This window comes from Columba livia, chromosome 1, assembly GCF_036013475.1.
Source record: "Columba livia isolate bColLiv1 breed racing homer chromosome 1, bColLiv1.pat.W.v2, whole genome shotgun sequence".
In the NCBI taxonomy this organism is placed as follows: domain Eukaryota; kingdom Metazoa; phylum Chordata; class Aves; order Columbiformes; family Columbidae; genus Columba; species Columba livia.
Window position 1 is genome coordinate 182874304 of NC_088602.1, and position 12296 is coordinate 182886599.

General features: G+C 35.9%; 1 protein-coding gene across 6 annotated transcripts in view; it reads right to left on the reverse strand.

Annotated features, from left to right (window-relative positions):
- DOCK4 (dedicator of cytokinesis 4) overlaps nt 1–12296 on the reverse strand; it is a 237762-nt gene that overhangs the window by 18663 nt on the left and 206803 nt on the right. For all 6 annotated transcript variants that reach the window (XM_065048727.1, XM_065048725.1, XM_065048726.1 and 3 more), the window contains 7 exons: nt 10919–11067; nt 9802–9888; nt 7858–7962; nt 5810–5951; nt 5029–5195; nt 3807–3893; nt 1951–2127 (listed from right to left, as the gene is read on the reverse strand). In XM_065048727.1, coding sequence (XP_064904799.1) covers nt 1951–2127; nt 3807–3893; nt 5029–5195; nt 5810–5951; nt 7858–7962; nt 9802–9888; nt 10919–11067 — 914 coding nt within the window. The remainder of the gene's footprint in view (nt 1–1950; nt 2128–3806; nt 3894–5028; nt 5196–5809; nt 5952–7857; nt 7963–9801; nt 9889–10918; nt 11068–12296) is intronic.

The following is a 12296-nucleotide window of genomic DNA, read 5'->3' on the forward strand; positions in this document are numbered from 1 at the left end:
AAAATTGCCATTTGAGAGGTGTTAGTGGGCACAAAACACACTCTTCCAGCAGCATTTGCAAGAAATTAAAAAAAAAATCAGTGGTCCAGTCTACATAGGAAGGTGCTGCGTAATAACTATTACTTCTGTAGATTTTCCTGGAATCTATTCCTGTATTGCAACCCGTGGCACTTGAAGTACCAGCCAAAGTCCGGAATAATTAGTGATAGCTGCTCTTTATCCCATCAGGAGTTGAGGAAGTGGGGGTGGAAAGGGGAAATAAAAAAGTAAAAAGAAAAAATAAAGGAGGACAGGATCAAGAATGCAGCAGCTGGCCAAAGGACGTTATTTACACTTCTTAAATCTTGGAAGCTGCCCAAAGGAAAGGAGAATATCTGTAAAGACATGGTCACGTTTACCTCTAGGTAACACGCTCCAAGACTGACTGAGTTTTGCACTTTGTACAGGGCAGAAGGAAACAGCAAGTGAAACCGCTGGACAGAGAAATGCATTTACAGAGGAGAGGAAAAGGAAGGTAGAAGTGGCAAAACAGCAGGAAGACACAGAAAGACTGAAAAAAAGGATGTACAAAGAGAATGAAGGTAAAACAGAAAAAAAAGCCCACCAACCCAATTCTCACAACTACTGCTATCAGTTTTGGTGTTAATAACACAAATTGGTGAAAAGTCCTGTTTTAGGTATATGGCAAGAGAGAGGGAGAAGACAGGAGGGAATCGAAACATGAGGACTGTCTAGGAGATCAAGAACAAAATGTCTAGCAGCTAAGAGTAAAAGTAAGAAAGGAGCAAGCCAGAACCTTTGATATGTTCATGAAGAATGGAAAGCTATGCAGAGACACTGAGGTAGCTCTGACATGGCTAATTCAAAGCAGACATAGCTCTAACATGACTGTAGTCTCAAAGGACTCCCTTCATGGCACTTCCCTATGCTGAAAAGTTTTGTTGTTGTTTAACAGGAGCTGGGAAACACCAACCATGGTACTGCTTTGCTTCAGTCTCACAACTTCCATAACGTTGCGGTTTTGATGACATACTCTAACGCTATAGCAGACTCAATTTCTTGTAGTTTAATGTAGATACAGTTTTACCAAATCTTGCAGTATTTGAGAAAAGTGGACAGAATGTTATTCAATTGACATTTTCAATGGAAAACAAGTAACCAGCAGACTCGAGTGTTTCATAAGTCTATCAGGAAAAAGAGGAAGATCAAGCTGGGCTGAAAAAGATATCCTTCCATTCTCTGCACTTTCAAAATTCCACAGAACTTCGTGGAAATACAGCATCCCAAACATTTAAGGTTCTCCTAAAGTTATGCAGACCTGATAATAATGAGCAACAATTTTTGGGAACAAATCCAGCATTAGACATTTCTTCATTATATGTATTATTTCTTACTAGATTTTTCCAGAAAATCTCTCTCCTTAAAAACTTGGAGAAAAGAGAGAAGGCTCAAGAAAAATATGACTCTTCAAGATAATAAATTTATTGTTAAGAATTTTATATATATATATATATATATATATATGCATGTGTATATATATCTTAAAATTTTAATGTCAGCACAAAAGAGTAAATTTGTTGGTTGGCTAGAAGTAGCTCCTGACATAGAAGGGGGAGGAGGAGGGAATATATTATAATAATGTAGTTACAATTAACTATTTCATTAAAAGTCCCTAAACAAACCACTCGAGAATCCAAGGTAATTGTGAATCAGTTCATCACTGGAGTAAGTTGATGGGACTACCTGCAGCAAAACAGTCATTTCAATAAAGCTATGCAAATATAACATCACCTCAACCAAAACTGCAATATAGGTATAATTGAAACTATAACTGATATCGTGTTTTCTGTCCTCAGTTCATACAGAGGAGCCCTATCTGTACAAAGAAAGAAACCAGTAAGGAACTGTCTTCTAACAGATTTTTATTAGACAGAAAATAAAATTGCCTACCTCTTGGTATCTAGCAACTCCACCATTAACTGCTGCATCAATAACCCCATTCAGGCACATTGTGAGAGGGTTAATATTTTGCATCTGTCGAGTTTGACACTGACTAATCAGTGTTCTCAGCTGCTGGTTCTTATTTTCTAAGACTTCAATAGCATTCTCAAGGGGACTCATTTCCACCTGAAAGAGGAGTGAGGAACATTGCAAACATGCTTAATCTTCACTTGAAAGATGAAATATTTTAAAGGTAATTTTTGATTTGTTAAAAGAAAACAATGTTATTCTATGTTCTAGAGTACTGAGGCAGAAGTTCTTCTCATTAGGGCTACACTCCAAGTGTATTCTCTGAGCAATGAGAGAACTGAATTTATCATGTAATCAAGGGTGAAAATAAACAACCCTCCCTCTCTTTTAGATTCATTACCTAACCTTGAGAGATACTCAGCCCTTGCTGCAAAACACTCTTACTCTTCAGCCTATGGTGGAACTCTTGGACTTCAGGGCTAAACTGTCCTTGGTAACTTCACCTAAACTGGGCTTGAGATCAGGGAGAGCTTCACCATGCTTAAGGGCACAGAGCAGAGCTTAAGTATGGGCAAAACTTGTTCCCTCACCCAAAGTGAAGTCAACAGCTAGGCATTACGGATGAGGAGCTTGAGTGTAAGCTCTGAGCTAACACGATAATGAAATTACAGTCAAGAGCAGCCCTTGAGCGGGACGGGCCGGTCCTCCCTAGGGAGTGAGGAAGCTTTGCCCACAAGTAGCATGAACTGCAGGAGAAACAAAAAGCTAAGTGATGAGAAAATTGCAGGCCTGCAGCTGCCATCATTTTCCAAAGCAAACAAGCACAAACCTGAGTTATGATCTAGCCTACACCCAGGAAAAATTATTACAGTTAACTTTTAGAAATGGTGACTAACATGATAGTAACCTGAGGATCTTCATATTAACCTTGTAAGGACTCAGTAAGAGTCAACTAACAACATTTCACATGTCACACACAATTTTTTGATTTTTACTAAATTCTATTTTTAGTTTTCCACAGGAGAATATGAGGATGGTGAACAAATGAAATTTTATTCATGTTATAAAAGAAAACCACAACATACTTCTAGAGAAAAGCAGTTGTACAATGGTATCCCTATATTTAAAGGGACTACTGTAAGACAGGCTTTCACAGGAAGGAAAAGTTACAGATCTTATACTGCTGGGCTCAACAACTGACCAATTATTTAGAGATCGTTATATGAGGAACACTTCTCTGAATACATTTGAAACGTATTTAAGGATTTTCTAAGAAATATAACAACAGGGAAGGAGAGGAAATTACACTGTGTCAGTAACAGATTGCTACATTAGACCCTGTTCCTACAGGTTCTGTGTAGGCGTCCTTCCCTGCCCATGCTGAGATCTGGGAACTTCAACAGAGCTTTAGGCAGACACTGAGATAGACCCACATGGTGTTCATTATAGTACAGGAACTTGGAGAATGTTTACTTTTTGAGAATACTGAAAGATATGTTAAGCTATAGATATTCTAAGTATTAAATGTTACATCATGCTGAGTTTTAAGAATGCAATTTGCTGACATTAAACGTTGACTTTGGCTGCCCATTATTCCCAACCTCTTTTTTCCTCAACTGTTCAAATGAATCATGAGGGTGGTAACTTAATAATACTTTTCAAGACAATAGAAATGAAACAACTCAAAATACTTCGTAAATAATTCTGTTGCAGCCAGCTTAAAAACTTGAGCAAAGAGATTAGGTACGGGTAGTACCTCTTAAAGTAGTTCATCAAATATCATACGGATAAGGAAGTAAACCAACCCACAATACATATTGCAGTCTCATACTCACTACTTCACGTTTTTCCACTTCAAACCAACGAGAGATCCCAGGTAAACTCTGCACCAAGATCAGTGTGGTCCTCTCCACCCACAGACTCTACAATATACAAACCCGATTTATTTCTCAAATTTACCTCTATATTTTCCTTAAATATTCCCAGTTTTCTTTATTAATACCTTCATTTAAATTACAGTATACATTAAAAAAAAAAAAGTATTAACATCCAAATTTCTACTGAAATGTCTATCTCAGAAGCCCATGGCATTCACTTTCTCCTTACTTTCTAGGACCTACTACTAAGCAATAAGTTCTGCTGATGCTTCACTCTTAAACATATTAATCTATATTATATGTTGTCCCCTAATCTCCAAAAGTCACTCACAACTAAATTAGCATTTTAATATTTCCTTTCTGAGATATCATCTGAGGAGAGGGAGAGTTCAGAATGCATGGCTGATGGGATACTCAAACGTACTACTGTTAAACACTTTGAGGTTTGTGAAATGACAAATCAACACACGAGATAGTGCTCTTTCTTCTAACTTTATAACAAAATTATTATTAGATAATTCTCTTTTTGTGCCTGAATACCAGAATCTATTCTGCATCAGGATGTAGGTGTTTCTATTGGGTAAGAATTAAAATTACACCAGAAGAATGTAACGTGAATTTTCTGTGTGATATTCTTATGAGGAGGAACAGAAGTCCTTTACGTATTAGGGAAGGAACTGTTCCTCTTCCCTGAGACGATCTCTAAGTTCTGAGGTAGTTTTGGTCTTGATATCACAGAAACAGAACATTATGCTGCAGTTTAGTCAAACCTCTCTCTCCCTTCCTCTAGGGAGCGATAACTTTTCGCAATCCTATCTATACCCCATATTACCTACTTAACAATGTTTTTCCATCTGCCTTATAAACTTCTCTGGAGGATGCTCTGCTGTCTCCAGTTCTGCCTCCTATATAGCACTGATGCAAAAACAAAGGGGTATTTTTTTCTCTCTTATTTCCACATCCAACAAGACCTTCCATCTCCCATGTATTTTTCATTTTAATTCAATAAAAATGAGAAGTGAAATAGTCAAACTTGAGCTACTCTCTCCTCTAGAGAATTTGTTATACCACACTCAGTTGAATAACACAACTGTAGACAATGTTTCAATAACACAACTATCCTTGATGTTACAAATAAAGCCATAGGTCTAGTAGCTCAGGAGAGAGCATGGTGCGTTACCTTGAATTCATTTTCCTTGTCCTTGGTCCCTTTGTGAAATGGCCTGTCATACCGGAATCGCCAGATGTGATTTACTTTGTAAAAGCTCTTGATGTTATCGGGAATGCCGTCTCTCTGCAGTACTTCTTGGTTTTCTGGAATTGGCGTCACTGCATAAATCTGCAAATCTATACGTAAAGAGTTAAGGCCATCCTACTTCATTCAAATTAGCAAAACATATTGACTGCTGAAGCATGACACAAGAAAAACTCTTTAAAAAGTGTGTATCTTGAAATGCTCCTAGAATATTAACAGCTTGGGAGAGGAAACAGAGATTTTTTGATGGTTTGGGATTTCTTTGTACTGTTTTGTTGAAAAATTCATATTTCTTTTTGAAATAGACCTACTTACATGGAACAGCACACGGAGTAAAGGGATTTAATTAAGTATATTCTTACACACAGTATGTCATGCTATGCTAACATTACGTTGTATTGTAAGAACTTAAATTCCTGTAAATTAAACTGATCCACCGTTATCACAGTGGCGATAGTTCTACAAGTATTTTTGGCTAAAGTAAGAATCTTAATAACCTGCCAAGTAATTTTTAAATAAAGCCAACAATTATAGGAAAAAAATTCCAAACATACTAGAACGACAGGGACAAATTGCAGGGTATTTTCACCTACCATTTATTTCAGTGGATGCACACTGAGAATGAAATTTGGTATAGGTGTACCTACATTTTTTAAAAGCATCAAAGACATAACTGCAGTGTATGGGTTTGTGATTATGTGGATACACTGTGCGTCTGCCTGAAAGATGGTCTCATCTGGCTGATTAGCATGTTGCATAGCAATGGCATGTGGGAACTCATTCAACATTCGCTGCTGGAAGGCCTCCAGCCTTTCATAGTCATGTCCTCGGCAAACAAATTCCTTATTCTGAGCAGAATAAGAAAAAAAAAAAAGAGCAAGTTATGTGAAAATAATTGGATATCATTAGACAGATCCAAACATACGCTCTTAAATATAGACTTTCTGGGCAATTTTTACATCATTTTGAAAAGGAAAAATAAGAAACAAAAGGCAGAAATTAAGAAATCTAGAAAGAACAGGTTACTTAAAAAAAAGGAAATTTTACCCGATAAAGTATGTTTTATTCCAAAGTCTGGAAAAATCAAATTATCATACTTAAAATTTTAATAAAAATCTAAAGGGAGAAATCATTACATTGGATTAAAGGCTGTAACTAACATATCAGATTGTATAAAACATATAACAAAAACATAATGCAACAGACAGTTAAAATAATGAAATGGGCTGAAAGACCTTTCCATGAGGAACTAGGAAACTTCGCTTTAAAGTTACACAATTCTGAAGGAAAACAATGCATAAGAAAATGGTAGAATGCCTTCAATTTGCTTGTCAATTATCAGCCTGGTTAATTGAAATTATCCAGTTTTTGCAATGTGAAGTAAAGGAATACTCCTGGCTCCAACATACCTATTTTCCTGAGCTAGTGCAACATGAACAGAGGTGCAACAAACACCCCACACTAAAGATGAGCTGCTGCCTTTCGAGTACCCATTGGAATGAGCCATTGACCATGGGGGTGCTGAGGGCTTCCCATGGCTGTGGGCAGCACTTTCTGGTTTGTTTCTCCTTGCACACGCATTTGAAATAAGGAAATATCTTAACCATTTTTCTAAAAATGCTGTTAAGTGGATTTCCTTTTAAAATCTGCAGTAGAAAATTCTAAAAAGCCATTACTGATGTGTAATTCCTCTTGAAGGAGGTTTACATAGAAACAGTTGTCTTTACAGTATCTTGACAGCGGAGACAGGAAGTATTGAATTCTGAGAGCCTGGGAATTGCTACAAGAAATCAGCTGCAATAGTGTTATTGTGCAACTACAAATTAAAATGTGAAAGCTTTATTCTGAAGATTTATTCTTTATTCCTTCTATAGCAAACACAGCCAGACATACAAACTGCTTTGCCATATAAAAATGAAACCAACTGTGGGAAGTTTTGAGGTGTTCCTTGTTGGTGCTGCAAGCATAAACCTCCACTATGTATATTTAACTTGGAAAATGGATAAATACTTCCTGTGCAGATGCATAACCAGTAGAAGACCTACAGATCTGAAAGTACTGCACTGCTGTGCAACTTTCCCCAGTACCTTTGCTTCATCAGTTGATGTTTAGTAATCTAAACATTAAATCTTTCTAATTAACATTTTTGAATTGGTTTATCCAGATGTGGAAGAGGGGAACAGGGTAAACAGGACTAACGTTTTCAAGGGCACTTCAGTGATTTCAGAATCCAAGATTCATGTTCAAGAGTAACCTTATGTATTGTGTCAGTTTTACTACTTTGATAATCAATGCAACTCAGCATGTTGAATTTCTAAGTCATTTTAAAAACTTGGGAAAGCAATTAAATGCTAAATTGCTGATTGTGCGACTGCCAGAGGATGCCTCTTCTAACAGCCTTCTTCTGAGCAGACACCAGCATAAACAGGACAAGAGAAAGGGAACAAACTACCGTGAAAAGAAGGTGTTGGTCTGTGGGATAGTATAGGTGCACAGTTTCCAACATAAACATGAATAATAAGTTTATGTTGGGCTCTGGAATCCTAGCATTTGTCTTTCATGTCTTTAGACAGGACCTTTTCTTAACTCTGAAAACATGTGGATATTTCATTAATTACCACAAAGATTTCCCTGTTTCTCATAGGATGAGAATTTGTATATGGTATGATTGAATTCTCACACTGAGAAAGTGATTATGAACAACAGCATGAATTCCACAGTAACTTCATTCTGGTTTTTTTACAGTTCACTTACTCTCAAGAAGAATGGGAACTTTTTCCCATAAAATCCAACTCTGAAAAATTCTGGCTCCAAACGCTGTTGATCCATAATTTTATCATACAAAGATGCTTCCATCATCTGGATGAGATTGATAAGAAATGCAATTAGTCTTTTTTGAAAACATATTTCTACCTTAAGTTATCACAAACGGCAGGACCTTTCAGCACACTGCTCTGGAGTACTGGAAATGCAGTGCAGCTCTTAGCAACAGTAAGGACATCCAGAAGTCTCTGAATGCATCAGATTAAATAATTATAATATAATATAATATAATATAATATAATATAATATAATATAATATAATATAATATATATTAATTATATAATATATATAATAATATATATTATATATATTAATAATATAATATAATATAATATAATATAATATAATATAATATAATATAATATAATATAATAATTATTAATGACCCGAAAGTTTTCAATAATTAAAAAAAAAAAAGCTTTAAAATATGAAGTACCTATGTTAAAGGGGTAAAATATTAGATTAATGACAACAGGCATAGTTCTTTAACGAAAAATGGTAGTAATAGAAGCGCAGTTTGAAACATATGACCCAATAATCTGCTTATAATCCAAACACATGGCAGTAATGTGGTCAGTTTAGTCAGCAAAGTCCAATTTCCATATTCAAGAGAGCTGTGTCCAAATCACACCAGAATCCAATGATTTAAGTGTCAAATATGAGCTTCTTAAAAATCTCACAATAGCAATTAACATCATTTTTGATCAATACATCCTGCTTTTATTTCACTCATAACAGACACAAAGTGATCTTAATGTAAAAGTCCCCCTTTTCTGATGATACTTCAGCAAAGCATTCTCTGTTTGTGTGTTTTTAATACTGTGAAAAAAAAAACAGTATTAGCCCTATTTTAGGTAATGCAGACAGCTATTTAATGCATATATGATATAAATAGCTGCCTAGTTATATTGCTATGATAAATCCCTCCACCTCCATTTTTGGATTAACATAGGTGGCACAGATACAGTAGAAGGATATTTCCCAACTCAAACACAAAACACATTAAGCACAATTAACTAAACATGCATAAACTAATTATTTTATTCACATGATGATAGTCAGTTTGCTTTTGCTTAAAGGATTCTGCCATTGGGATATCTAAATAGAAGATATCTGGAATAAGCAGATCACAGGGAGTAATACCACATAGCTCTGTGTTAAGAATTTTGCATAATGCTATTAAGCAGCTGTGGATTAAGTACACTTCAATCAGTCCTAGCAGCAAGCATCCTACACATACAGAAAATTTAAAAAGGAAGCTGTAATATAAAGTAGAATCCATCAGACACGGAGGAGAAAAGGAAAGACTGAATAATCTTTAAATACAGTATCAGAAAGAAGGAATGAAGAAAGAAACAATGCTTAAGGTTCTAAGAAAAAATTAGATAGAAGGCAGGAAGACTGTGCCAGGAAAGATTCATTTTGGCTATATGATTTTAAACAGACCCTATTTTTAAGCAGTAGAAGAAAAAAAACTGCAAAGGTGTACATTGCTTGTTGTAAGCTGTTTGCTTGCAATTACAACTGCAAAGATAGGCTGCTGCTCCTAGTGAAGGGCTGCATAGAGCACAACCCTTGAGAAACCACTGGAAACCAACAAAAATGAATTTGTAATATAATTTATCTGCATACACATGCACACAACAGGGGTGCCGTACAGGTACAAACATTACAAGATCATTTCTTTTGCTGTTTTTCTTCAAAAAGCTCACTCACTTTTTATGATCTTTATTGGAAAAAAAACTCACAAGCAAAAAATTAAGTTTGCAAACCAAACCTAAGGAACATTCCATGGCAAATTTAAGTAATATCTTATAAGCCAAACTAAAAAGCTTTTCAATCTCTGATGGATGAAGAGTACTCGGGTACATTACCCTCATCTTGCTGAGGTTTCTGTAGTCATAGTAGCTCTCATACTGTTCTGCAATTTTCCTGCATAAGATAATGCCATTTTCCCAGCACTGCAAGCAAGTAAAAGATGTTCAGTAATTTCAAAGCAACTGTTTGACAATTCATGATTTATTAGTGGTCTGTTTTTTCCATACTAAGTCATACAGTCCATAACTGAAAATACTTGAACATGTTGTCCGCTAGACGTACAGACAGCTGCTGGGTAACACTGATAAAATATCTGAAGGATCAAAAAAATATTTAGAAATTTATTTAATACATGATTCTTATATCACTGCACAAGACATAAGTCATTGCGGACATCTCTTTTGATACTACATATGAGACTGATTCAACACAGTATGATTTTTACATTTTAAAATTGTATTCTCAACATATCCTCCCTAATTTTTGTAGATTGGAAAACATTTTATTGCACCATGTAAATTAAACTCTGTAAGCAGATTACAGAATTTTTGGAAAAAATAAAAGATTATCAACATCAGTTTGATTACATTTACTAGATTTATGTGGATATTACACAAAAGTGCAATGAACTGCTTGTTTATCAGCAAGGCAAATCATCAAAGTGTATATAAAATTTTAGACTACAGGATAATTACTCTTGCCAAATTCAGAATCAGCATTCTCAGTGATCACAAAGCCCATTGCTTTTTAGAGATTCTGTAATTGTTATTCTACAAGATACAACATGATTTAGAAGGTGTAAACATAGTCCTTATAATCCAGACCTCTGAATTTTTTTCCTCACTTGGTCACTGATTGAATTTCATCAGCTTTATATGTCTAATTTTCACCACCTTTAAAATGTGGAGAAGTTACACTATCTTTTATAAAGTACTTTGACAGCTACAAAGTGACTTGCTACACAAGTGCAAATTATTCTCACATGTAAGTGTGGGATTTCTAGGATACAAACACAGGATTAGAAGAAACCCACTGTGTCTCTAAGTAACTGCTTAATCAGGTGATGATAAACACTTCCCTCTATAGGAGGAAATACCACAACCCTGGAACTAACATCCTAAACCAAGTAAACTATCCTTTCCAGATCCACACAGTAAAACAGGAGTGTTTTACCTTTCCCCTGTCAAAGTTTTGAATGATGGTCAGATGGAGACACTCTTTGCGTTGCCACTCGGTTTGCATGGGGTAGTTGAGGAATTCTCTGAGGGGCCGATCAGACCACTCCAGCAGCTCATCGTACAGCAGGAGTGTGTAGGCAGCCTCTGCAAGACAAATGATAGCACGGGACTTACGAACACCAAATGAAACAGTCAAACAAAGTACACAGAAACCTGACTGCTCTGGATGAGATACACCTTTTTAATGAGTAACTGATTTATTTCAAGTATAAGACAGATGGTAGTGCTGATTTTGGACAGAGTTACTATCAACAGCTATAATAAATTCAGCTTGCAATTTTCACACACTATTTAAAGTGGAGTCACGGGTACAGTTTTCCTGGAGTGTGACAATACAAAGGGGACAGAGAAATTAGAAAACAATTTTCTGCTTAGCCCTAGTGTTCCCTACTGCTAAGGGCAAACTCTTAATGACTCTGCTGTCTAAGCAAGGGTACAAGGACTGGAGGATTAGGAACATCAGTAGAGAAAGAGGAAAGAAGATGGACAGGACTGTGGACCCAGTCCAAAAGAGATCAGCACTGGGAGGAAAATGGAGAGGCAGATGTATGCTTAATAGACTCCATTCTTTCCATAACAGAAATAAATTTCTCATAGCTGAGCCTTAACACTTTACCCTAACAAATAATTCAGAAATGAACACTTTTATTTTTAATTAATACGTATTTTGTTTTGGTTTTAGGTTTGGAATGAATCGAACCTATTGCTCCTCTCTGGTCAGAGAACTGTGCAGTAACCTTTAGATCATGGTTAGTAGAAATTATCTGGGAATATAAAAATTATGATTATTGTTACTTTGATTTAAAGAATTCCTTGGAAACAGTACACCAAAACTAATATTAAATGAATCTCTCTATTGCAAAGTCAGTCTTTGGCCAATTATAAAACACCAGAATTACTACTGGTTATGACAATTCAATTTGGCTAACTGGACATATGGATTACTGTTTTCCAAGTTAGTGTTTATAGTCTGTTTTTTCACTCACAGGACCACTTTGCATAAGTGAGTCAGTACAAATATGGACCATGTTCTGGAGATGTGCTGCACTGGAGAAAGAAGTTGCTTACTGGCCTTATTTTATGGCAGGTTTTATAGGTTATATATACAGCAAAAATACCTATAAAGTACTAAAGTACTTTTTATGGCCCAGGCAACCACATCCCACTTCTGCCTCTGTCATGTGAGTTCCCATAAGACAGGCAACTTAAACCAAACTCCACAGAGTTTTTCTAACAGTAGTGTTCCTTCTAAGCATCCAGTTTAAGAACCTGTGGATGAAAAACCATCACTGCAGCAGATGTTTGTGGGAAAG